This window comes from Camellia sinensis, chromosome 11, assembly GCF_055761805.1.
Source record: "Camellia sinensis isolate YWXY chromosome 11, ASM5576180v1, whole genome shotgun sequence".
Lineage (NCBI taxonomy): Eukaryota > Viridiplantae > Streptophyta > Magnoliopsida > Ericales > Theaceae > Camellia > Camellia sinensis.
In genome coordinates, this window is record NC_138971.1 from 154,747,501 (window position 1) to 154,773,790 (window position 26,290).

General features: G+C 31.5%; 3 protein-coding genes across 8 annotated transcripts in view; 1 reads left to right on the forward strand and 2 right to left on the reverse strand.

Annotated features, from left to right (window-relative positions):
* LOC114280959 (phragmoplastin DRP1E) overlaps window positions 1-3,235 on the reverse strand; it is a 6,949-nt gene extending 3,714 nt beyond the window's left edge. The window contains exons 1-7 of one of the 3 annotated variants that reach the window (XM_028223374.2): window positions 2,907-3,235; window positions 2,506-2,569; window positions 1,334-1,441; window positions 1,071-1,172; window positions 770-820; window positions 605-666; window positions 1-17 (exon numbers count right to left, since the gene is read on the reverse strand). The exon at window positions 1-17 is cut by the window's left edge and continues 74 nt beyond it. In XM_028223374.2, the coding sequence (XP_028079175.2) occupies window positions 1-17; window positions 605-666; window positions 770-820; window positions 1,071-1,172; window positions 1,334-1,441; window positions 2,506-2,569; window positions 2,907-3,035 (533 nt within the window). In that variant the 5' untranslated portion in view covers window positions 3,036-3,235. Of the gene's footprint in view, window positions 18-604; window positions 667-769; window positions 821-1,070; window positions 1,173-1,333; window positions 1,442-2,505; window positions 2,570-2,713; window positions 2,850-2,906 lie in introns of those variants that run through there. The other 2 variants (XM_028223372.2, XM_028223373.2) reach the window with 2 other exon arrangements.
* An 8,747-nt stretch (window positions 3,236-11,982) lies between these two features.
* Window positions 11,983-16,349, forward strand: LOC114280957 (vesicle transport protein GOT1). 4 transcript variants are annotated; one of them, XM_028223367.2, is made up of 7 exons: window positions 11,983-12,190; window positions 12,383-12,472; window positions 14,264-14,355; window positions 14,484-14,564; window positions 14,650-14,747; window positions 14,830-14,911; window positions 16,090-16,349. In XM_028223367.2, exons 2-7 carry the CDS (start codon window positions 12,442-12,444, stop codon window positions 16,126-16,128), a joined length of 423 nt encoding a protein of 140 aa, XP_028079168.2. In that variant the 5' UTR covers window positions 11,983-12,190; window positions 12,383-12,441; the 3' UTR covers window positions 16,129-16,349. The 4 variants fall into 4 exon arrangements, with proteins under 4 accessions (XP_028079168.2, XP_028079170.2, XP_028079169.2 ...); XM_028223369.2 differs by having other exon boundaries at window positions 11,984-12,084; XM_028223368.2 differs by having other exon boundaries at window positions 11,999-12,149.
* A 775-nt stretch (window positions 16,350-17,124) lies between these two features.
* On the reverse strand, window positions 17,125-18,015 carry LOC114280956 (putative invertase inhibitor). Its single transcript, XM_028223366.2, has one exon. The coding sequence runs from the start codon at window positions 17,791-17,793 to the stop codon at window positions 17,203-17,205; it is 591 nt and encodes a 196-aa protein (XP_028079167.2). The 5' UTR covers window positions 17,794-18,015; the 3' UTR covers window positions 17,125-17,202.
* Between the last annotated feature and the right edge of the window lie 8,275 nt (window positions 18,016-26,290).

Sequence of the window (26,290 nt, forward strand, 5' to 3'; positions counted from 1 at the left end):
AGGATAATGCAATTTGGCTGCAATCCACAAAACCACATATTCATCAAGTAACTAAGGTCAGAATTAGATCAGAACTACAAAAAATTGGCATAAGCATGCTGGATGAAAAATGGCAATGGAAATCTCAAACAGGAAGGCATACGAAAGAACAAATTTGATATTGTCACTTTGAAACCTATAGGATGGGAAGTGTTTGAGATTGCAAAATTATATCCTGAATTATAAACAATCAATATGATATTCCAAATTACTTCTCACCTTCGTAATAAATTGGACTACATTGACTGAATTATGGAAGTTCAAGGGCTTAAATAAAAAAAAAATTAAAAGGTGGAGGATGGCATTGAAATTTTGAGTAAAGTTTGAGGGTCAAAATAATAGTTTACACTTATTCTTCGTTCATTTTCCCACTTTTCCTTTTCTTAAAATGTTGGGAGTCCTCCCTCAATTGTATTACAATTTACAAATGAGAGAGACAGTCTCTGCATAAACTAGTTTTAATCACGTCATTTAGCATTTATATATATGTATAATATGTATGCATGTATTCAGTATGTACATAAGTAGATTTGTACAACTATGCTGTTATATATGTTATCATCACCTTCTCTACATAAGAGCGAACCATGCTTTCAATGTTTTGAACAATACTCTCTGGCTGTCCCTCTGTCAATAACCAACAAAACGTAGTTCACATTGGAGGAGAAAAAATTGTGAAACATATAACATGGGCAGGTGCAATATAAACAATGAATGAAGGAAATTATACCTACAGCAACCTTCGTTAGACCAGGTAAATCTATCAACGTTAAATTAACAACTGCCAACCAAAAAATCCATGGAAATTCATTAGAGAAAACTAAGGGTTAAGAAACAAAGAGAGAAGCAGAATAAACATGTCATGAACCCGTAATATTACTTAATACTTATCACCTAATCACTATTTGGAAATCTCTTGTTATGGGGATTTTATTGCGAAACCCACTACAATGACTAACTCAGCTAGATGAAACAATGGCACACCACTTGTTTAATAATTTTTTTAGTAGTAAAAAAAAATCATGACTCACCATTGGGGGAGTAGATACTGAGATTAATAGGAAGTGGAGATATTTGTTTCGTTCTTCCAGTTATCCTGTCTGTTTCTTCCTGAATTTCTTTACGTACCAAAGCTGCTTAAAAAATTTAGAGAAATTTAGTTTTTTTTTTATAAATATTTCTATTTCAACTAATAATCCTATCAAATAAATGTATTTCTCCTTTGAATTACTCATGCACCTAAAACTTCAAACATTGAAACCAAATCACAACATATGCATCAGAAATGACATACAGAAGTCTGTGAATTTTTTGGTTCCCTGGTGAAGAAATTGGACATACTCCTCTTGTCCTTGCTCCGTCTTGTATAATTGCAACACCAAAGGTCTTCTAGTCACAATCCCTACAATTACACACAACTCACAAGAAAATAAAGCTACATTTGACAACCAAAAATTGTATGAAAAAAAAAAAAAATGAATTTCACCATTCATTTTTTTGTTATTCTTATGAAACAAATTAGAACAATAATAATAAGGTAATCCAAACTAGATAACTGTAAAAAAACTTTCAATCTAATTGATCACCAAGAAACAAAAGAAATTAAAAAACCAAAACACAATTATTCTTCTGTCATTTTCTCTGGTTAAGAAAGATGTTACTAATACCACATGTAAGCAAATATCACTGTAGTCAAAAAGCGTTTTTATGCTTTTAGATCCTAAACTATGATGAAATTTGCTTAACCACAAAACCGAACAACTTGAATAACAAAAATGTCCACAACCAAAGAAACATAAGATTTGCATGAAATTTCATTTTCTAACTTCGGTCAGCAACCAATGATGAGTTTGGTTTTCTCTAATTTTCTATAGATAGTTTTTTTCTGTGTTTTTTGTTTTTTTTTTTTGTGAATTTTTTTAATATTTCACTCAATTTTTTTTAATTTTAGATACACTTAAAAAGTATAATATTTGTAGAACAAAAAAAATTTCACCAAATACAAAAAATATAAAATTTTAATACATTTGGTATTCTTGGGTATTTATTGATTTTTTAATATATGTTTTTATAAATATTTTACTTTTAAGGTGTATTTAAGTTGGATGCATCTAAAAAAGTAAATAATTTGCTTAAAATATTTATTTAAAAAATCACTAAAAAAACAAACAAACAAAAAAACTTAATTTTCAAACAATCAATCAATCATCAAAACCAAACAAGGTTAAAATCAAAAAAAAAAAAAAAAAGGAAGAAGTTAAAAGGAATCCATTCATTTAACAACAGAATCAAAACGATTTCAAATACAAAATGTCCAGACTCCACAACCAAAACAAACCAAACTTGGCTTTGATTTTCATTTTTTAATTTTGTCAGCAACCAAACAAACTTTTAATCAAAATCAAAATCAAAACCATCAAAAAAAAAAAAAAATCCAATAATAAAATAGCAGTAAGAATTCGTTACCTGATCCCCTTGGCAAAAAATCCCTGCCAACAATACTCTCCAATACTGAAGACTTCCCAGAACTCTGCAAAACCAATAAAAAAAAACACAATTCACAAATCAAACTCAGCGAAAACACACAAAAGTCAAGAAGAAACACAGAAATGCGTCCACATATACATTCATATCTATAGATACATGCACGTATATATATATATATATATATCACCTTCATAAGAAATGTGAGTACATTTCGATGCATAGAGAGGTGGTGCGATAAATATACAAGTATAACAAAAGTCACAATCGATCCTAACAAAGATACACAGAACATAGAAAAACTTTAAAAGGATAACGCATATATATATATATACAAACACGAAATTGATATACGTGTATAGATAGATTTAGAGAGAGATTACCTGACCGCCGACAACGACGATGGTGGGGAGAGAGTCCCAGAGAGTAGGCAAGGCATCGCCGGAGCCGTAGTCGCCGAGGACAGTACAGGCCCTCTGGATGCTATTGACGAGTCCAATGACGCTATCCATTACCGGAACTCCAACGAGTCTATCGGCCGATACAGAAACCCTAGGCCGATGATGATGGCTCCAGAGAACGATGATCGTAGAGATGATAGATACAGACAGATGTATATGGATGCACGGAGGAAGTAGTAGAAGAAGAAGAAGAAAGCGAAGAATGGTATTTTTCCTTTTTTTTTAAGAAAAGTAATAAATATTTAAAAATGAGTGGGACCATTAAAAGAAAGAGTACTAATAGTTCTAAAGTAGTGTGAGTCTTACATAATGAAATGTTTTACTTTCGTGTCTTTTTTATTTTTTTTATTTTGAATTTCCATCTTATTTATGGTCTATTAATACTCTCAAATTAGGGAGATGAATCATTATTGATAAATATTTATTTTTTAAATAAATTATATGCATTAGGAATATATTTTAATTAATGTATTAATAGATGATATGATATAATTTAAAAAAATATAAATATTTATAATTTATATAATAAATGAGATTTATAATTTTAAAATGACATTATCATAATATATGTTATTATACTAAGATCTCATTTATTAATTATATATTTGGGGCATGCACCAATAAATCTCAAATTTGTATCTTGTAACCCATTTGGTCGTATGAATTTTCTTATGAACCGTTAGGTCCTATCCCAATGTTAGTGACCATTGAACATCATCGACATCAAACATCAAAACATTAAACATCAAATTTATGAGTAACATCATCGAAATAACATCAAACATCATCATCAAAACAACATCAAACATCAAAACATCATACAACATCATCAAAACAACATCAAAAATAATAATTAAATAATTTTTAAAATAACGATTAAACATCAAAATAAAGATTAAACAATTTTTTAAATAACGATTAAACATCAAAATAACAATTAAAATAATATCAAACATCAAAAATAACGATTAAACAATTTTTTTGGATCAAACTTCATCATCATAACAAATTTTTTTTTTGATCAAACATCATCCTAACAATTTTTTTGAACAAACATCGTCATAACATTAAAAACATCTCAGATCGAAACCCAGATCTGATTCGGAACACACCTCAAAAACCCACATCTCCTCGGCCTCTTTCGCATCTTCATCTTCTTCTGATGACAACAACCAAACCCATATTCCACCATCATCCCCAACTCCTCCCCAAATCCCCATCTCCTATCCCTCCGATGGAATCCTAACTCGTGATTTGCTCATGGACCTCATTATCGCCTTCGATTGGGCTTCTTGAAATCTTTACAGGCATAAAGCCGCGGCGGTGTGGAAGAGCCACAGGAGGCGCAATGCGGCACCTCGTTGGGGTCCCTGCGGATCGCCGCACGGCCTGGCGGGCGCACCCTCAGACACTCCTGCAACGCCCTAAAAGGCTTCGCACCACTACGCCGCGATCGGAACTCCGCCAAGTGAGGGCACGGCTCCGACACCACCACTCCTCTCCGCCGCTGATACGAATGATCCATCTCCTCGACATCTCAACACCAACCGCCAATATAGATATATATGTATATAATTTGATCGTCGACATTTAGGGCTTTTATATATATATATATATATGATCGCGTATATGTACGTGTTCAATCTGTTTGTGTTTTGAATTGTAATCGAGACTGCAGAAGGAATTGATCTGGAAATTGATTATGTTCACATTTTTTTTTTTATGATGTTTTGTTAATGTTTGATATTGTCGATTGGTGCAGTTAATGTTGCTAATGTAGCTAATGTTTTGATGATGTTAATGATTTTGTTGATGTTGTTGATGTAGATAGTGGGACTAAATGGTGCATAAGAAAACTTGTAGGACTAAATGGTTTAACTTTCTACCATATAGGATTTACTGGTAATTTACTCTATATAATATATTTTAATAAAAAAATTATTAAAATAATCTATTAGCCTAATTGATATATTCATCGTTATTTTTGTTTTTTTTAACTTGGAGGAGACGGTTTTTTTTGCGTGATCTGTGATTTGGTGGTGGGATGGACGTGGATATGTGCTGGTCCGAGTTATAATGCGCCACCTGCGCACTTGTGTGGGGTCTATTGGGCTTTGAAATATTTTTTAAAAATAGAGAATTTCGGCGGGCTGTTTTGATCTTTCATGATATGAGCCCAGGTCCGTTAAGTGAATCGAACGAGCCGAATAAGTTTGATTTGATAATTTTAATAAATTTTAAAATTTGTTCAAGTTTTATTTGTTAAATTTTTAAGTCGATTTTAAATGAATTTTTATTGAATTGAATAGTTTGATATTTTATATAATTTTAAATTTATGAAATTAAGTTGAAATTGTTGGAAATGGTAGAAAAATTATGGGTAAAACCATAATTTTTTCTTAAGTTTGGTCTATTTTTTAAGTGGGCCCCGAGCGTCGATTTACTCGGGTCAAAGTGGTAACGCGTTCTATGTCGCGTTGTGATTCACGTGGTATATTTGGTTGCTCAAAACCATTACCGAGTGAATGGGAAATTGAAGCCAAAGTGTGCTCCATGGAAATGGAGTTTTGGTGGAAATTCCTTAAGGTTGTAAATTGGCTTGTCCCAAATTGATTTGGTGGGAAGTTTTGAAAGGGTTTATAATGCTTGGGTTAGATACTTGGGGTGTGCCCCAAGGGATACCCAAGTGTTTTAGAGGGAGAGGTTATGGGCTAAACCCATTGGACTCAAAAATTACCACACGCGCGCACTGCCAGTCTCGGGCTGGGCTTGGGCGCGGGTGTGTGGTTGGGCTGGGCTTGTTTGGCCCAATCTTAATTTTTTTTTGTCAAAAACATTTGAATTTAATTTAATTTTTTGGTAAAATAAAATTCAGAATTCAAATTAAACCGGTTTGGATATTACTGTTCATCCAAACAGGGCCCTTCCCGTTTTCAAACAGAATTAAACTGGTTTGGATTTACTGTTCATCCAAACAGAGCCCTTCTTGTTTTTTATCTGTTTGAATTATTAACCCAACAGATTCAAATATGTTTAAATTCGAAACTAATAGGTTTCATACCTGTTCAATTCAAAACCAAAAGCCACCTTTACATCTATAAATAGACTTGCCTCCCATTTGGATTTAACTCCAATTTTCGTACTCCATCCTCTACTTTAAATCTCTGCATTTTGTTGCATTTTATTTCTGAAAGAAAGAGTGTAAACACTTTGTGTGTTCGACGAACGATTAAATTGTAGTGCTGCTTTTATTCATTGATAAGATCATTTTATCCTGGGAGATAGACGTCTTAATTCTGAAAGCATCGTAGAGAGGACGAATCTGTCTTAAGGACACAGTGTTAAACACTGGACTTGATCAGAAAAGTTATTCAAATAAATTAACCAAGTAAGTTGTTTAATTTTATTCTGTTTTTATTTATTTATTTAATCAGATTTTATTTTTGTTTTTGTAACAAAATAAAATATGTGGTTTTATTTTTATTTTTATTTTTTTTATTTCGAGTTTAATTTTTGTAATCAAAACAAATTCTCTCATTTTCTTTATTTCTTTATATTCTGGTTGTTGTTTAGTACACAATAGAATTTAATTTAATTAAATACAATGAAAATTGTCCAACAGAAATAAGCAATTGACTATTTAAATTTGATTTAAATACTTTAACAAGTTCTAAAATATATTTAAATTTGATTTGTTTATTTAATGAGTCGAGTTCAAACGAACTTTTAATAAGTCGAATACGAGTTGATTCCGAGTAGTTTGTTTCGTTTATCACCCCTACTTACATACCGTTTCATAAATTGTTTGAAATTAAATTGAATTAGAAAAATTTTAAGTTAAATTAAATTAAACTATGAAGATGAAATTTGATTTAATTTAGAATTATGATTTCTAAAATTTTATCATTATTCATAATATAGTTACAATTTTCTCAGATACTAAGTAATAAATTATCATTTTAACAAGTTACGAATATATAAATAACAAATTATATGTATAAATGGTCTGATTCGGTTTCAAACCGAAATCATAATTATAAAATCATAGACCGAATCGTCAACTACGATTTACTTATTTTAAAAATCAATATCAAATCATGCATTAAGAAAATCAATCCAAATAGTATAGTTTAGTCAGGATCGGACAAGGTTGTGTTTTTTTTTAAATTTTTTTTTGCTTAGGCCTATGTATGACAACATTAAAAAAAAAGGTCATTTTTTGGAAAAAGAATTGTAAATTTTATAAATTAAATATCACATCAATTTTTTTTTATCTTATAATTTTATTTTTTTTTAGCAAGTTCTTAAATGCATTAACTAAAAAATCAAAAATATATATATATAAAAAAAGTTAAATCCAAACGGCTACTAATTATAGTTATGAGTTAATTGATTTGTTTCGATTATAAGAACACAATTATAAATATATTGATAAAAAATAAGAAATTAATTTTTAAAATAATATTTTTATTTTATTTTTACGCATTGTTCTTTTTATGTTTTCATTGTCATCTCTTCCTCACATTCTTTGTTTTCAATTGTGGCACACTATAATTGTTGTCCACCGCCTCCGATTGTCAAAAAATTGGTCGATACTAAAAAAATCATCAGCGAGTGGCGATCAACAAGCAAATAGATATATAGATAGGACACGTTAATAGATAAGTGGACAGATAAATTGATAAATATGAGTAATATAGTATTTCAAACTATTATTATTCATATGAATTAAAAAAAAAAATTGGAGTAATTGCTTCAAAAATAAGAAAAATTGTTTTAAGGACTAAAATAAAATTAAAAAAAAAATCATGAAACGTGAGTGCAAGAGTGTAATACATTATTTATAAATCATTTAAAAATAATAATAAAAACAACCTCAAGACTTTGAGTCTTATAATAAAATAAAATATAAAATTTTTATTTTATCAATTTAAAATCTTACTATTTGATTTATTTTCAATTTAAACTGATCGCTTATTTTCATTAAATAAAATTAACATATAAAAACAATTTAATCATTAAATACAAAATGTAGGTGTATGGAAAATATACAAAAATTATCTTAAATGGTTTTTTCATTAGGTTTGATGATTAAATATTATTTTTTAAGTAATTTTAGTCAATTAAAATATATAAATAAATTTTAAATTGACCAAAAAATGAATTTTATTTATTATAACAGACAAATCTTATAATTTTGAATAAATTACAATTTTTGGATAAATTACAAATACACTTCTAAGGTTTACTTAAAATACAGATTTGCTTCATACGATTTGAAAAATTATAAATACCGCTTATCAATTTTTTTTATGTTACATAATTAATTGAAAAAATAAAATTACTAACTACTCTCCTATACAGTAATAAAATTATCTAATTTATTAATTAAAATAAATTTATGATATCATTAAAAATTATTAATTAATTTTATAATTTAATAAAATAAGTTATTTACTATAAATTTAGGAATTTCAAAGTGCAAAATATTATTTCTAAAACTATAAACAACAATTCCTATTTAAACAAATCTATGTACCTATAATTTTTGTTTGTAATTTACCTGATCATTTTTCCTTAGGCTCCGTGTTGTGTCAACTCGGTTATTTAGCCCTGGTTTGGCTATTATTTTTGGGTTAACTCGGTTATTTAGCCCTGGTTTGGCTATTATTTTTGGGTTAAAAAAAATATATAATAAAATAGGATAAATAAGTTAATAAGATGAAATCTAATCCATAATCATTATACTTTTTCTCTCATAAAAATAAAAAAAATCAAAAAATTCAAACCAAACAAGGCTAAAACAGTCCCAACACAAAAAAATTGGCTATATTAGCCAATGGCAAACAAAGTTTTAGGCCTTGTTTGGTTTGTTTTTGGGAAACAAATTTTGGAGAAAATTTTCTAAAATTTTGTTTGATTTAGTGATTTTGAAAAAAAAAAATTCCAAAATCACTTTCTATTTCCTAAACATCCATCAATCACTTTTTTTCTCTCCACTCTCATTCTCAATCAATTTTTCTCTCACACATATTTACTCAACTATAACAAAATATAAAATCATCCCAAACTTCCATACTCCAAAACTATTTTCAAAATATACAACCAAACAAATTAAAAAAATTTCTAAACTCTTCCCCCAATTTTTTTAAAAAAAAATTTATATCCCAAAATCAAACCCAACACACCCTTAGCCTTTTTTTGGAAAGAACTAATTTAGCTGGATGTTTTAGTTTTTTTGATTAATTTAAATTGATTAAATTAGTTCCATTTGAAAATAATTTTTGATTTTTTATAATTTTATGAGAGAAACAAATAAATAATTATAATTTGGTTGTGATATTTTATCTTATTAATTTTTTAATTTATTTTATCCTTTTGTTCTTATTTAGCTCGTCTAAGACCATCTCTAATAGTTCATCAAATGTTTCATCAAATTTAAATTTGATAAAAAAAACTTACTTTTTACTGCTCAAATGGTTTACCAAATCTTTCATCAAATTCAAGATTTTTTAAATCTTTCATCAAATTGAGAATGGATGTGCCTTTCATCAAATCACTGTTCGTAGCTGTTGGATTTTCACTACCGGATGTCTCCCGGATGACCACCTCAAGACAAAATTTTGTGAAAAATTTATACTAGCTGGTTGACCAGCTGAACATCAGCCTGGTCGATTCTCCAAATGACCACCTCAAGCAAAAAATTGTAAAAAAATTATATTGGTCAGTTGATCGGCCGAACATCCTCCCGATCGATCAATTTTTTGATAAAATTTAAAAAATTTCTATTAGATTACTTGATATCAAATAATTTTTTTGCTTAAATTTTTACTAAATTTTAATAAAAATTTTAATACACTGGTGGACATGCCCTAACATGTGCCAAGCGAAGCATTTTGTATTTTGGGGTAAAAGTTGACTTTTTAAATTTGGTTGATTCTACTTACACCATTACTTTATCTCTTTACATTTTTCATACGAGTTTTTTTTTTTCCCCAATTTTATCCATGTGTGAAATTACTTTTAAGGACAAAATACTAAAATTAAGTATATTTTGTTATCTCTTTACACTTATTGATCTTCAAGCCTTATTCCTCTTTTTTCTTTTTTAATTTTTATTTTCTCTTACGCATCTCTTTTCAAAAAGTAAGAATAGTATTTTGATCATTAAAGAAAGCAATGGATGAAGAAACGGTGGTGAAAAATCATCAAAAAAGTGAAATTGTGAGTTTTTTTTATTTATTTGGTAAGTTTTTGTTTCGTTTTTTTGGACTAGTGTTCGACTTTAGTTCGGTGGTTGGAAATCGAACAAAATAAAATAGTCCGACATCACATTACAAAAAAATAAGTTTGGTAACCAATTTCTGAATAAAAGATACATTTTCAGTAACCCCAAACCGATTTTTTTTTTTAATTCATTCGGCTTCTCATTACCATGTATTTTCAGTTTCATTTTTTTTTATATATATATTTTTGCCTTAATGGATTGTACTTATACTCATTGTAACAACGCACGTACTGTAATATTAGTGAACTCTTGTAATGAATTCATTATAAATGAGATTTTTTAAGTTTTTATTTTTATTTTTTTATGAATACGATTTTTCTTATTTTTAATTTGTATTGGGTTTTATTAATAATTTGACGTATAAATGTATTTATTATTTTTAGATTTTTAGTAGTCCTAAAGCATTAATTAAATGAGCTTCTGACGTTGGGAAGAATACTGAATTTATCATTATTATAAAGACATCAGATGGGAGAGGCAATGATAGATAATCAAGACTTACACTTGCTTGTGAAATAAGTGGTTACTATAGAGACAACATGAAGATCAAGAGAAACGATTAAGGTAAACAGGTTCTAAAAAATGTGGATGTCTATTTCTAGTAAGGGAAAAAATTACCTACCAATTACCAAGACAAATTGTGATAACATGTTTGATTGATGGATGCAAATAATGACAAATTTTATGAATACTTTATGGATATTCGTACACTTGATATTTTTATGAATAATTTTATGGATACTTTTTATGTATAATTTTATGGATGCGTGTCTGATTTATAATTTTTTTTATAGACGCTTCAAGAAAAAAATAAATCGTTCAATGAACAGCGATGGAGGCCTAAACAACTCTATTGTAGTTTAGTAACATGACACTAGAGTAATCCCATTTGTATAATCATGTATCATTGAAGAGACACTTCACGAGTGACCCAAATTAATTTATTGTTATCATCTAATTGGATAGCAACATAATGATGGAAAAAATATTATCCGGTAACATACCACTGGAGTTATTCAAATTAATTAACATTGTATTACCGAACAGACTCACCACAAATTTAAAAATCATTGTTTAGTAGAAAGTGGCCCTGTAGATGTACAGTAACAAAATGCTAGAGAGATTTATTTTTTCCGGCAGCATAACACCGGAATAATGTATATTATTTAGTACCGTATTACCAAAATTAGCGGTGTAAAGAGATGAATTAGTTAATTTATGATTAGTTTTGGTAATATATTGATGGTGTAATAAGAATTATATTTTTTTTAATGTTATAATAAGATAGAAAGTGTAAAGAGATTAAGGGGTTGTTTGAGGTGTTCTAAATAAGTGTACTTTTTGTCTTTTTGAACTAAAAAATCGAGGAAAAAAATATAGATGCTTGGGTTAATTTTTTGACTTTTTATAGAAAAATGTGTAATAAAAAATTGTAAAAATTGGTTTGTAAAAGAAAATTAGAATTGGGAGTTGTGCAATCGTAATTGTTGACTTTTGATGAATAGTATTAACTTTTTAACTTTTTAAATAATTTTTTGACTTTTTAATTTATTCTGAACTTGCCAAACTTGACCTAAATAGTAGTATAAGTAGACTTACCCTTTAATTTTTGTTTAACTTTTTTATATAAAAAATGATAGGATTTGCTTAATGAGTTGGCTGAAACCAATAAAAAAAAAAAAAAAAAACGTCATCGAGCAAATGACAATCAATTCCTTTGCTTAGCGTACAAGCCCAAACTGAAAATTCTCCACACGCGTCTTCTCTGTAACCTCCGTCTCTCTCTTCATGCTCAATATTCAACATAGCACTGTCACAGGCTCCTCTTTATCTTTCGATATATAGACACTGGCTCTCTTCTTACCTAATTGTTTAGGGTTCGTTTACCAGATTCGTTAAATCAATTTTGAGCTTACAGGTGTTCTGAAGATTGTTGAATACATTTAATTTTCTTCAGATCTTATTTGAATGGCTTTTGTTTTTCTTTTCTTTTTTTTTATAAAAAAATTAAATTTCAAACCCTAGCTGCTAGGCTGAAATTAGTTGATGAATTTGAACAGTGCTGTTTTGATTTTTAGCTGTTTTGACTTGCTTTTGCTTTGAATTGCAGGCTGTAGTTCTCAATTGTTGGAATTTTGGCAGTTGTAGCCTCGTTTCTGAATCGGCTCCATGGCTTACTTCGAAATGAACGACCGCAAAAGTGTGAACTGACATTACTTCTCAATACTATGATTCATACATTCAAATATCACATATATACATGTATATATACATCTGTGTTATCTGTTTTTGTTTGTTGGGCAAATTTCACTTTACCGGTTGGGCCATGTGCGGTTTATCCGCTGTCGTTGGAAATGACCACCTACATGGTTGTGGACTGAACATTCCGTCTAACTTAGAAACACATGGCACACATAACGGGTTATATGTCCATTTTCAAATTTTAAGGGGTAAATCGCACATGGAATAAAATAGTGTTAAAATTCACTTTGCCTTCTAAATAAATGACGAAAATATTCATAGCTCACACGACTTTTATATACAGGGATATTTTAGTCTTTCTTATTAAATCATTAATGGGCCTAATAGTGCATTTTAGTTCACAAATCATACTCTGTCAAACGTTAGGAGTAACTTTACGTGGTCCAAACCACAGGGATAAGTTTGCCCTTGTTTGTTTTTAAATGTGCGTGTTTGGGGTTTCACTATTTGGCTTCTTTTTTTCTTAGTGAACTGTTTTTTAAATTTTTTAAAAAGTTTTAGGATTGTACTCGACATACTGGAAAAGTTAAACAATTTGAAAAAAAAAAAAATCAGAAAAGACAAAAAAAAAAAATAAGAGCCGATTTTTTTGTTTTCCATTTTTTTTAGATTGGTCAAAACAACCGAAAAAGTTAAACAAATTTTGAAAAAAGATGACTAACGACAAAATAAATGGGAAAAAATGTGGTTTTTTTAGGTGTATGCCAAACACCCACATAGTTTGCTGCTTATCATACTACCTTTCTTCATTCTCCTTCTGTGGTCAAACAAAATGACAAAACCAAGGCTGTATATCACATTCCACCATCATCCTAGAGGATTTCTTTTGTAGGATAGCATGTGTGTAATTTTTGTTTTAATGCTGGTTGTCTCAATTTGGTGATGAGGTATATGTAGGGTATTTGCGAAGTTTATGTTCGACAATTATCAATGATCACGGAACATGGTGCCATTCATGGAGTAGTACTTTAAATGGGGATAAACCTCCCATTACCTTGTAGTGAATTCATATTGGCATATTGCATTCTTAGATTGTTAGATAATTAGATTAACAGGCTGTTACAGAATTTTGGGGCATGCTTACCATTTTAGAGTGTGCACATGAAATATTAGTGTCTTCTCGAGACAGTGGAAAACACATGTATAAACACTTTTTCGATGCTCACACACACAATTGGGCAGAAACTTGATGGTATTTATACCTGAACCTTTTATACTCCATTTGCTATAGTTTTACCATTTGGCCGGTGGAACCATGAAAGGAGGGTTGGATTGATTATTTGCCACCCTCATCCACACAATGAAGCTACCAAGGAATTGCATATCTTGTTAGATGAAGGCTATGAATTCTGTGAAATTCATACTTTTGTATGAGTTGCTTTTGACTGACTCAAAAAAAATCTATTTACTTCTGGTTGTTTGTCCTATCTAGGAAATGTAGCATTGTTAATGTCCTTTTCCTTAGGTTAGAAGGGTGATACATGAAGTTTCAATTTTTGTAATTAGATGCATTTAAGATGAATCTTTTTTTTGGGGGTTGTAAAAGGTGACCATTTAAAAGAAAGAAATAAACTGTACATGAATTAAGAGGGGCATACCCCTCTATACTAGGGGCCTAAACATTACTCAAAAAATATGAATCTTCTTCTCAGTTATTCTTCGTATTATTGAATTATTCCATTTCAAAACTCTGATTAATGAAAGAACTTGAAACTATTTGATGAAACAGAAATTGGGCTGGGATTGACAGCATTTGGCATACTGTTCTCATTCTTGGGAATCATTTTATTTTTTGACAAGGGACTACTTGCCATGGGAAATGTAAGTAAAATGTTTTTCTCATCATCATTTTATTGCTCAGTTTCTTACGTTATTGAGCATCTACCGTTTAGCTTATTGTTCATTTGATGCCTGCTTAACGTTGTGTTATTTTGGCGATACTGAATCAGATCCTCTTCTTATCAGGGGTGACAATAACCATTGGACCGAAGTCCTCGATGCAGTTCTTCATGAAACGTAGCAATTTCAAGGTTTGTTGCTCTATGCTTCTCCATTCAGTGTGTATACTCATCTCCATTTTTATTTACCACTTTGTGCCTTGTGATGATTGTACAGGGAACAATTTCTTTTGGCGTGGGCTTTTTCTTGGTTGTTATAGGATGGCCTGTATTGGGAATGATTTTGGAGGCATATGGATTCATCGTTCTTTTCAGGTTCATTGGATTTTTCTTTAATGATTTAATGTCTGCTGGTCATATTACTTATTGTTAGTAGCTGATTGGGTATTTTGTGCAGTGGCTTTTGGCCAACACTGTCAGTTTTTGTGCAGAAGATACCTATTATTGGGTGGGTGTTCCAACAACCATTTGTTAGATCGGTACGTTTATCTTGCAATTCAGTATAATGTTTTCTTAGAGAGAATTCTCATGGAATTCTGCTTCTTGTGTTCTTTCATGGAAGCCACTTTTGTTGGTTTGTTCTCTACGTAATATATATTGAGAATTGGAATGTAGTTTGGGAATCATGGGGTGCATTTTGTATAGTTGAGACCTTTCTTTTTCCTGATCATGAACATATAACAGTCAAAACAATAAGGCAGCCCCACTTAATCAAGGTATTGCATCATGTTGCTGCATTCAGTGAATGTCCTCTCTCATCATCTGCTTGGATGAAGTAGATTCTTTTGTGGAAATCGTGTTTTGCTCATAATAAAGTGGAATAATTATGAACAAGTGCAACCTTCTCAAATCAACAAGTAGAAAACCTAGACATACTCCTAAATTATGAATATAGGAAATGTTATAAAGTATTTCTGATTTTTGAAGTTTACTAATTTCTAATACAAGAATGATGAGCTCATCATTTCCGTTTTGATTCATGATTTATCATATCCATGCTATTTTATTTTGCTTTGCACAGTCATGGATTCTATTATTGCGAAGCTATTCCATTCCTTCCAAAGCTAAACTGCAGAGAATTCAGACATTTTTCTTGAAACCAACACAGAAAATTTTAACATATTTCCCAGGTTTAATTTGAATGGAATAATGGAATTCAGAACTTTAAGGCCAACTCGTTTCTAATAATGTAATCTATGTTGTTCTTTTGCTAGTGAGGCAATCAATTCTATTCCTGCAAATTTTGTTCATCTAAATTGGGTGCAACTGGTAATGCCCTACCATTGAGCATTATTTCAGTCATCATCGAGATATCTAGGGATATTGATTGCAAAATGGATTTGCCTACCCTAGAAGATGTGTTGAGTGATTGGGGCTTCATTGGCCCATGAATAGGTGGGGTAGGGGTATGATAGTTGGCGAGGTTGGTTTAGACCTTAGCATTTTGTGGCATGGTATTTTTATTAGCAGCAATAAGATGGGTTATGTGTAACTTCAGTAGGAACATAACAACAGTTAGAAACCCCTTTCACTGCTCCGTTTTTAGATTTATACTTTTCCTATGAGTTGGATGCTATAGCCTATGTCCTACTTGCTCATTTCTTTGATTGAAATGATCTATATACTTTTCCTATAAGTTGCTTGTTTCTTTGTGCAGTTCTTGGACCGTTACCGTGGCAAAAGGGTGCCTGTGTAACATTGGATCTATGAAAGTTCAAGGAAGCTGCTGTGCAGGTTGACCCACTTGTAAGTGTTGTAAAATACTACCAGATGAATGATTCCGTTGGTAGGGTAACAGTATAGAATGTACCCTCAATTGATGATATCAGCTTTTTTTGGACAATTCTTTACTTGTTTGTTTCTGAAATTGATAAATCAAATACCAACATTTCAAGGGGTGATTTGCCACTCTCTGCATTTACTGTATGTATCACTATTCATGTTTACATTTATTGATTGTTTGCCCTTCTGTTTTATGGACATGACCATTTAATTCCAATCAAGATTAGGATTATACTAATTTATGTAGTTCGGAGGAAAACAACAATAAATACCATTGCCCAATTTATTTCATGACTGTCAATGTCATGGTAATAGAGTTCTATCGCAGTTTTTAGTAAGATTACACTCTTCTCAGCTATTACAGATTATTCAAAAGGGCTTGGCTTTACTACGGAATATAGTAGTGTTCATAGAGCATAAGTCCTGCAGTTTATTCTGAAAATCACCCAAATAATGAAGTATTTTTGGAATTGTTCTATCGGATGAAAGAGATTCTATAGGGGTAGGTAGAGACTCTCTCCAATGGCTGCCTTCTTGTGGAGCCAGTGCTAATAAAGGCGTGGGTTGGAAAGGGTAGAACCTTTCTCGTACTGCTGATCCCAGGTGCCCAAAACCGACGGTTTCTTAAAAAGGTCAAAATTGTCAAGGTTAGGGTAAAGTATGAAATTGTATCATTAAAATAGTTGAGTTTAAAATCAAGAATTTGCATGCGAAACCTGAAAATCCCTGACCCATTGCCATCCCTCACACATACATGAGCTGTATGGTACAGCTTACAAAGGTACTTAAAGTTTCTTTTTTCTTTTCTTTCTTTAAATTTTGAAAATCTATGCTAGAGTGTTTGACATAGCTTCTCCTTATAGCCTTATGAGATAAAAATAGCTTTAAAAATATAGAAAAAAGCTGATAATTGGGAACTAGGGGAGAGATGTTTTTAGCTCTTGTTTTATGATTATCTTATACAAGCAAGACAAACCAAACTGAGTTACTAGTTCAATAGGACTTTAGAATCAAAGGTAATTGAGTCAACAATACACACTGCAATATCAACCAACTGGAAGAGATCACTATTTTCCTTTGTCAATGGAGAGGCCTCTCCCTCTTCCTCCATGAACCCATCCTCACAAGTTGATGCCTCTTCCATAACTACACTCAACAACAATTTAGCAGCATCATATTGCTCAGCCAAAAAAGCTCCAATGGAATTGGCCAGCATTGGCACGCCCTCTCCATACAATTCCAAGCAATCTTTCAAGCACCTGAGGGCAAAAGGGTCGAACTCTCCACTCTTCAGCATCTTCTCTATGCTCAACATTGTATCTGTGGTGTTTTCCAGAGCTAGCTCCATGGCAATGAGTGCAAGCCCTTGAAGGTTTGTGACGTGGCTGATGGGGATTGGCTGGAGCGAAGTTAAGCAGAAGTCGAAGTTGAAGGTGGTGGACTTGTCTGAGCATTGTTTGCAGGTTGTGTTGATCAGATCGATGGATAGCGCATTGACGATGGGAGAGCCGGTTCGGTGCAGTGAGAAGAGGAAGAGGACCAAGCAGAAGGGAATGGTGAAGAAAGAGCAGTGCCACATTTTTTATTTTGGTTTTGGTTTTGGTTTTGGTTCTTGCCTGGAATGTCTTGTGGGCATTTGAGAGTTGTCTTATTTATGTGTGTTTGTGGGGTTTGGGGTGGGAAGGACAGTTGTGTGTTTCTGTTTGAAGGAAACTTCCTTGAAAGTGAATGGTGCTTAAAATCACAACAATATTATGTATATATAGTCCTTGAAAGTTTTTATGATAGATACAATGTGACAAGATCATCATGTTATTTATTTATTTATTTATTATTTCATGTAAGGTTGTATATAGTCCTTGATAGTTTTTATGATAGATACAATGTGACAAGATCATGATGTTTTTTTGTTATTATTATTTATTATTCATGTAAGGTTAAAGAATCTATCTATATATATAAATATGAATTTAGATGCATATTGTAAAGATATTTGATCATGTCATTGTTTTTCGTATTTTTCTTCTTTAAAATAATGATCTTAGCAAGTCGAAAAATCTTAATACCGGCTCTTCTTTCTCTTTATTTATGTTGTCTTTCAAATGGTGTAGACTACCTGCTAATTTATTAGAATAGAGTTGGGATAGTATTTATTGAAATAAAGTTACGATAGGAGGACTGAAGTCCAAATTAATAAAGCAACTTAAAATCAAGTCATAAACACCACATTATGGTAATGGGTTGAACCAGTCTCAACTAATTTTTTTGCAATCCATATAAAATATACAATGACGACGGCACAATTAAAATTAAATTCATATATTTCATACCTACTATGGTAGTTTTTTTTATTACAAGTTTTAAATTTTTGGACATTCTTTGCTATAAAAACTAAAAGGCTTGTTCAAAAGATTTATCAAGTTTAAATTTTTTGACATTCTCTGTTATAAAAGCTGAAGGGCTTGTTTAAAAGTTTTATAAGGTTTAAATTTTTGGATATTCTTGGTTATAAAAGCTGAAAAGTTTGTCTCAAATTAGGCCAAATATTAGTAGGTCTATCGGATTAATCTGGAATCATGTAAAAACAAGCCGACAGGATGGCAATGGCGCAGACAGGGGTGAGTTTGTAGTGCTCAAATTTAGGAGGTAGCGAAATAAGAATGGATTAATTTTGTAATTTTAGGAATGATGATGCTAAAAAAAATAGGAGATAATTTGATATATTATGAGTAATCATTTATAAATGCTAAAAGTTAAAAAACAAAAATGTAAGATAAAAAATAAATAAGTAAATATGTATGTTAAGGTAATTTTTTTGTGTTTTAATATTTTTATATTTTAAATTTTTAATTATATACATATACAATATCTATAATAAATAATCGATACAAAGTAGGGCAAAATAGAGCAAATAGAGCAAGGGATCAAAATTAGGGATGGCAATGGGGTGGATAGAGTGGGTTTTACCCTCCCCATCCCTAATCTCCAATTTTTATTTTTCCCCCATCCCCCATACCCAATCTCTAATGGAGACCAATTTCTTATTTCCACCCCTACCCCTCAAGGGGATCGGTTTTCTCTGCCCCTAACATCCCCGCCCTATTTGCTTTGCTTTAGGTATATATCCATAATATAAACAAATCAAAAGCAAAAATTAAGAATTGAAAAAGGTGAGTGGAAGAGACAAATTGATTAAGATTGTGTTTGGTTTATAGATTTGAGGATAGATTTAGATAGATTTTAGACACATTTTTTTTTAAAGCTCTTTTCAAATTCATGAACTAAATACAATGTAAAACTAATAATTAGAAGAAGAAAAAAAACAACAAAAAAAAAAAATCAATTAAAAGCTACTAAAAATTTCTCATATTTTCTAGCAAATTCTCAACAATCAAACATAGGAACCCAACTACATTGCAAGTACCTAAGCTTTTCATTTGCTCACACAATAGAAAAATCAAAAGCAAACGTAAAGGAACAAACTACTGTAACTTTCTCTTCTTTTCTCGCAATTTCTAAGCAACCAAACAAACCATAAATTATGGTTTCAACTCTCACCTTGCAAATGACTCGACCCTCGCCACCATCACTTACCTCTTCTAAGTTCCAATTCCTTAGTCCTCAGTCCAAAGCTACTTTCTTTCTTTACATATACATACTGTTGGTGAAAATACCAGAAGAATTATATTTTATTGATAAATAATGCAAAAAAAATGAAATACAAATAGATCAGGCTGAAACACGAATATCTCGTTTTCTTTAAGGAGATCAAATCTAATGCGGTAGGAAGAACCCAAATACCGATGCAGCAGTCACAAAACTATGACTTGTCCCCTCCAGGATATAACAACTCAATCACTTATCATATGGTTCAGGCCAACTCTGCACAATACGGTGAACCCAAAGCTCCACCAAGAAAAACACCCTTCTTTGCTAGTAATCTCTCAAGTATAAACAATATTTGGTGTAGAAAAGAGTAGATGAAAGGAACTATTTATAGGCCACTAGGACCTTACAATTTACACCAAAAATAATAATGACCATTAAACTAGAGACAAGGGAGAGTCTTCAAATATTAACTCATCCCCAAGTCCATAAACTTCCAATTAATCTCCATTAATGAATAAGACAAAAGGTCACCAAAATAATGAATCTCCATTCATGAACAAGACAAAAGAAGATTCATGAACAAAATATATAAATAAATAAATCAAAGATATTAAAATGGTCCAACAATCCCCCCACTCATTTTAATATCAACAAGGACAAGAGAGATTACCAAACAAAAATAGACTAGTATGCATCATGAAAGTGTGCTCTGCACTGAACCTTCATTAGTGAAACAGTAACCTCTACTCTAGAGTTAGTAGTGGTCTCAGACTTGAACTATGACTGCTTAGGGGAAATAAAGTATTACTGCTCACACATAATAATCCAGGTGTTGACATGAGCTTTAATAGCCAGCATATTACGGCCTTGTGCCTATCCCAGTTTTCATGAGCATATTTGAGAATATGCCTTGTTCTCATAGAAAGCGGCCCCACTTTTATGCTCACATAGATGAAATCTGTCAAGGATGTTCTTGTATTTTACACACCCTACTCAACAAGAGCTACATAATTTTATTAAGAGTATTAAAAATCAACCCTCCAACATTGTAGGACAAATGCACTTACGTCATAGGGATGGACAACAAAATATTAAGGAGTGCATTTTTACAACTACCATATGATCCGTTCTTCCCATTGAACCTAGTTATAGGATCTCTGGTCCCCAGGTTGGTTATCTTCATACATGGTTTATGATTTTATAGACTTTAAACCCATCCCCCTTGATGTATTCCAAACCCTATCTCTCGCCAAGGCCTTGGTTAACGAATCTGTAAGATTATCACAAGATCTTACATAATTCACAGTTATGATGTTATTACTCAAATAGGATCTCACATTACTGTGTTTCCTTCCAATAGGTCTGGATTTACCATTATAAAAATAGTTGTTCACTCTGCCAATTGCAAAAGTGCTATCACAACAAATTAACATATAAGGAATTGGTTTTTCCCAAAAAGGAATTTCATGTAACAAATTTCTCAACCAATTCGCTTCCTCACATACTGAACCTAACAAATTTCTCAACCAATTCGCTTCCTCACATGCTGAACCTAACGCTATAAGTTCAGCTTCCATAGTAGAATTAACAATTATAATATGTTTTTTAGACTTCCAACATATAGCACCACCACCCAAGGTAAAAATAAAACCCGAGGTAGAGAGAGAATCACCTGACAAAGTATTCCAATCGGCATCACTATATCCCTCAAGTACCGCAGGATACTTAGGGATTGTTTGGGATGTCCTAAATAAGTGCATTTTTTGACTTTTTAGACTAAAAAGTTGAGAAAAAAATATGATTGTTTGGGATAATTTTTTAATTTTTTACGATAAAATATGTATTAAAAAATTGTATAAATTAATGTATAGGAGAAGCTTTTTGGTGAGTAGGTAGTACAGTGGACAGTATGGTAGTAGCATTGTGTAAAGTAGTGTATAAGAGATGCTTGCCTCTTTTTTTGGCATTGAATTGGACGGTATTGTTCAGCCTGTGGAGGCCCACCATGGGTCCCGTTTTGCTAATCGAAACCATTTAATGTTTAGAACTCGTCGAGTACTATATGCTTGGAAAAAATCACGTTGATCGAATATCGATAGCTATCTGATCAAATTAGTTTTTTGTCAACTGTTAACTATAACACCATCCATTTTTTTATATATATGTAAAACTGATTTGATCATGTAGTTAGCAATATCTGATCAACGTGATTTTTTACAAGCATATAGTACTCGACGAGTTCTACACATTACGGTTCAGATTATCGAAACGGGATCCGTGATGGGCCTCCACGGGTCGAACAACACCGTCTTGTTTGTGTACCCACGTCTTCCTTTTGTCTAACCAAAGTCAGCTAAAGTACAACTCACGTGAAAAGTGAATTGTACTTTTTTTGTGTAAAATTAATTTTTTAATATTTTTTTTGGGTGAATAGTGATAACTTTTAACTTTTTTAATAACTTTTTGACTTTTTTTAAGAATGCCAAACCAGCTCTTATTATAAAACAAACCATAATTTTGGTACCAGGTAAATATCTCATAATTCTTCCCATGGCTAGCCAATGATCTCGACTTGACTTGCTAGTAAACCTGTTTGCTTTCTTGACCAGGCTCCACAAAGCCCTCGGGGTTGGTCTATATAAATCTTCTCATCTAGATCTCCATTTAAAAATGTTGTTTTTACATCCATTTGATGAATTTTTAAATCCTGAATTGTAGCCACTGCTATCAACAGTCTAATGGATGTAACTCTAGTAACCGGAAAAAAAAAGTATCAAAAAAATCAAGATCAACTGGTTACTTAAAATCTTTAGCGATAAGCCTCGCTTTATATTTATCTATAGTTCTAACCGGTTTAAGTTTTTTACGAAGAACCCATTTACACCCAATAGTTTTACAATCTAGAGGTAAATCCACTAGCTTCCATGTTTTATTTGAAAGTAGTAAATCTACATCATCATTTATAACCTTTCTTTAGAAAATAACATCAGGTGATGATAAAACTTCTTGTACCGTAAGAGGAATTTCTTCCACATTGTAAAGATAATAGTCAGGGCCAAAATCTTTTTCAACTCTAGCTCGTTTACTCCTTCCTGGTTGGATTTGAGAATTTTCTTGTTCTTTGACCCCCACTATTTCTAGATTTGAAAGGAAATTTATTTTCATGAAAAATAGCATCACCTGATTCAAAAATAATATTATTTTCTATATCAAAAAATCTATAAGTTGTACTATGCAACGCATATCCAAGAAACTCACAAGTAGTAGCTCGTTTGCCTAATTTAGGTCGTTTAAGATCTGCAAGCCTCACAAAAGCTAAATAACCCCAAACCCTCAAATAACCTAGATTTGGTTCATGCCCCCGCCACAACTCATAAGGTACAATTTTTGTCTTTTTGTGTGGCACTCAATTTGTCACATGACAAGCTGTCAAAATAGCCTCGTCCCAAAGATTTGATGAAGCACCTGAATTACTAAGTATAACATTCGTCAAGTCAATTAACGTTCTATTTTTTTTTCCAGCTATGCCATTAGATGAAGGTGAATATGGTGGAGTAGTCTCATGAATAATTCCCAATGATTGAATAAAAGAGTTGAATCCAAGAGATTCATACTCCCGGCCTCTATCACTTCTAATTCTCTTAATCTTTTTACCAAATTGATTTTCCACTCCAAAAATTTCTCAAAAGCATCACTTTTATTTTTTAATAAATATATGTTTGTGTATTTTGAAAAATCATCAATAAAAGTGATAAAATATCAGTTACCACCCCAAGTTAAATTCCTTCAAACTCACACAAATCAATATGAAATAATTCTAGCAATTCGGTATTTTTTTCAATACTTTTATGAGGCCTCTTGGTAATTTTTGTTTTACTACAAACTTCACATTTCTCGAATTTTTTTGTCATTTTAGAAATTAATCTTAAACTACTCATGATTCCCATGTATTTACTGTTAATATGACACAAGCGAGCATGCCAAAATAGAAGACAAAGTGTAAGTGGTGTCATAGTAATAACCATAAAAATAATCAGTAAGGAAATTTAAGAGATAAAATTGACATTTATACTTATCTGTATTGTAGGAAGCCACTTTTATTTCATGTGCCTTGTAGTCTTCATCATTCATCGCTTCAGTTAGGATTTTGTTTAGGTCACCAAAACAATGAATCTTCATTCATGAACAAGATGAGATTCATGAATAAAACAAAATAAGATTCATGAACAAAATATATAAATAAAGATATTAAAATGGTCCAGCACATACATACGTGCACGCACACACACATATATATATGTCTGTAATCTGTAATAGTAGCTTCTTTTCTTTTTTTCCTTTGCCTGATTCAAAAACCTATTAAAGTTGTCTGCTTTAGGTTTGTGATTTCTTTATATTCTTGATTTCCTGTGAATTGATCTGAGTGGTGTGTATGGCATATGCGAACCAGAATCAAGATGCTTTTGTTTCGCATCATCAGTTGATTAATCTTTGCTTTCTGAACCAACCTATTACCTTCGACTCGTCTGACGAACCACTTGTGGTCGAGGTGGGAGAGGTCGATGCCAAGCCTCTCAGTGGCCATGGTTCGAACCTTGAGCTCTGTCGCTTCTTTCAAGTCCACATCTTTAAGATTTCGATCACTGTTTCTTTGATTTTTTTTGCTTGACCTTACTTGGAAACAAGGGGACGGGTAATTCACCAACCCAGCCCCAAAAAAATTAGGGATTCACCAAGCAATATTATATTCGACCCGTGGGGGAAAATTTTGGAGAACTCTGCTCTAATAATAGCGGGGCGGGGTGAGTCTTTATCGGGTTTGGGTTTAATTTCCATCCTGAATCAAAACTCATCCTTGTAGAGCTTCTTACTGGGACAAGTGTGAAAATTTGTAAAGTGTTTCATTTAAAATTTCTCACTATGTATCTACCTAAAAATAAATCATAATATTATAAGTTTAGATTTAATTATTTAAAAATTATTTAGAATTATAATTTGGTGATTCAAATTTATTTTACACATAAATTTCACACTATATAAATTTAATTTCAACTATACAACACTCATTTAGAATAAATTCAAAATAAGATGGAGTTCATAGTATTTTTCAAACTAAATAATCTTGTTCAAGGGGTTCAAAAAATAAGAATAAAAATGCAAAATTTACAAAACACCATTAATCAAATACACAGTCACATAAAAATTCTAAAAGCTCGTTTGGGATGTGAGTTAATTTTTAATTTTTTTGTTATTTTTGCTTGAGGCTAAAAAACCTAGTTTGAGATATATTTTTTTGGTTTTTTTGATTTTTGTAAGAGAAAAAATAAAATGATTATGAATTGGATTTGACATTTTGTCTTCTTTAATTAAAATAACCTATTTTATCTTATACGATTATTTTAGTCCAAAGAGACATGTCAAACAGCCCTAAGTCTCTGATAATTTCCACCAATGACACCTCGCTGCACTCTATAATATACTAAATTCAGTCCATGAAAGAATCAAGCACAAAAAAAAGAAAAGAAAATCCGAGAGAGAGAGAATGTCAGTGGATTCAGTAGTAGATCCCCATGAGATGATGAGAGCGAGGGATGTGAACGAAGTGGCCAGAGGAGAGCATGCTCCAAGGCCTTCTCATGAACCTGGTTCCATCAATATCTCTAAAGCACCCCCTCCACCCTCCATTAAGGCCTCTCTCTCTCTCTCTCTCTCTCTCTCTCTCTCTCTCTCTATATGTTTTATCTATTCTTATGTAGGAGAGCATTTTTAATGGTAAATATTATAATAGCGTTGTCATTGTTATAATTTAATAATAAATAGTAAAAAATGGTAGAATTATAGCAATGATATTTTAATAGTCAAATGTTATTTTGATAGAATCAAACACAGAAACTAGTATGTTTGGACGATCGGTCGAACGACTTCAGTTTCTGTGTTTAATTCTGTAAAAATGGTGATTTTGTAAAAAATTATCTGTTTAATTAAGAGTGAGGAAGAGAGAGAGTTGACACATATGACAGCTGCCATGTGGCACTTGGAGCACCATTTTCTTCTCCAATTATCAAATTATAGTAATAGCAGCTTCAATGACAAATCATTGAAGATGCTCGAAGATATATAATTTTGCAGTTTTTTCACAGTTTTTTTGTTTTTTCAAAATCATAAATGCTAGTGTCCTAGAATAAGTATCCCATATTTTTTTGGGTAGTATGTATGTAGCGTGGAGATGAGATTAAAGGGGTATGATCAAGTATAGAATGAATTTGACCCATCGATCGGTGTTTTCAAGTAAAATTCATCCGGTTCGGTTTAACTTGTTTTTTATTGAAAATTGAGAAAAAATTATTAAAAATACAAATTAAAAACTGTTTCTTTTTTTTTTTTCTTTTCTTTTTTGTAGTGTCTGCAGTATTGCTAGTTCAAAATATCTGTAAAATTGGTAATTGCTACAACTTCACACAACTAGT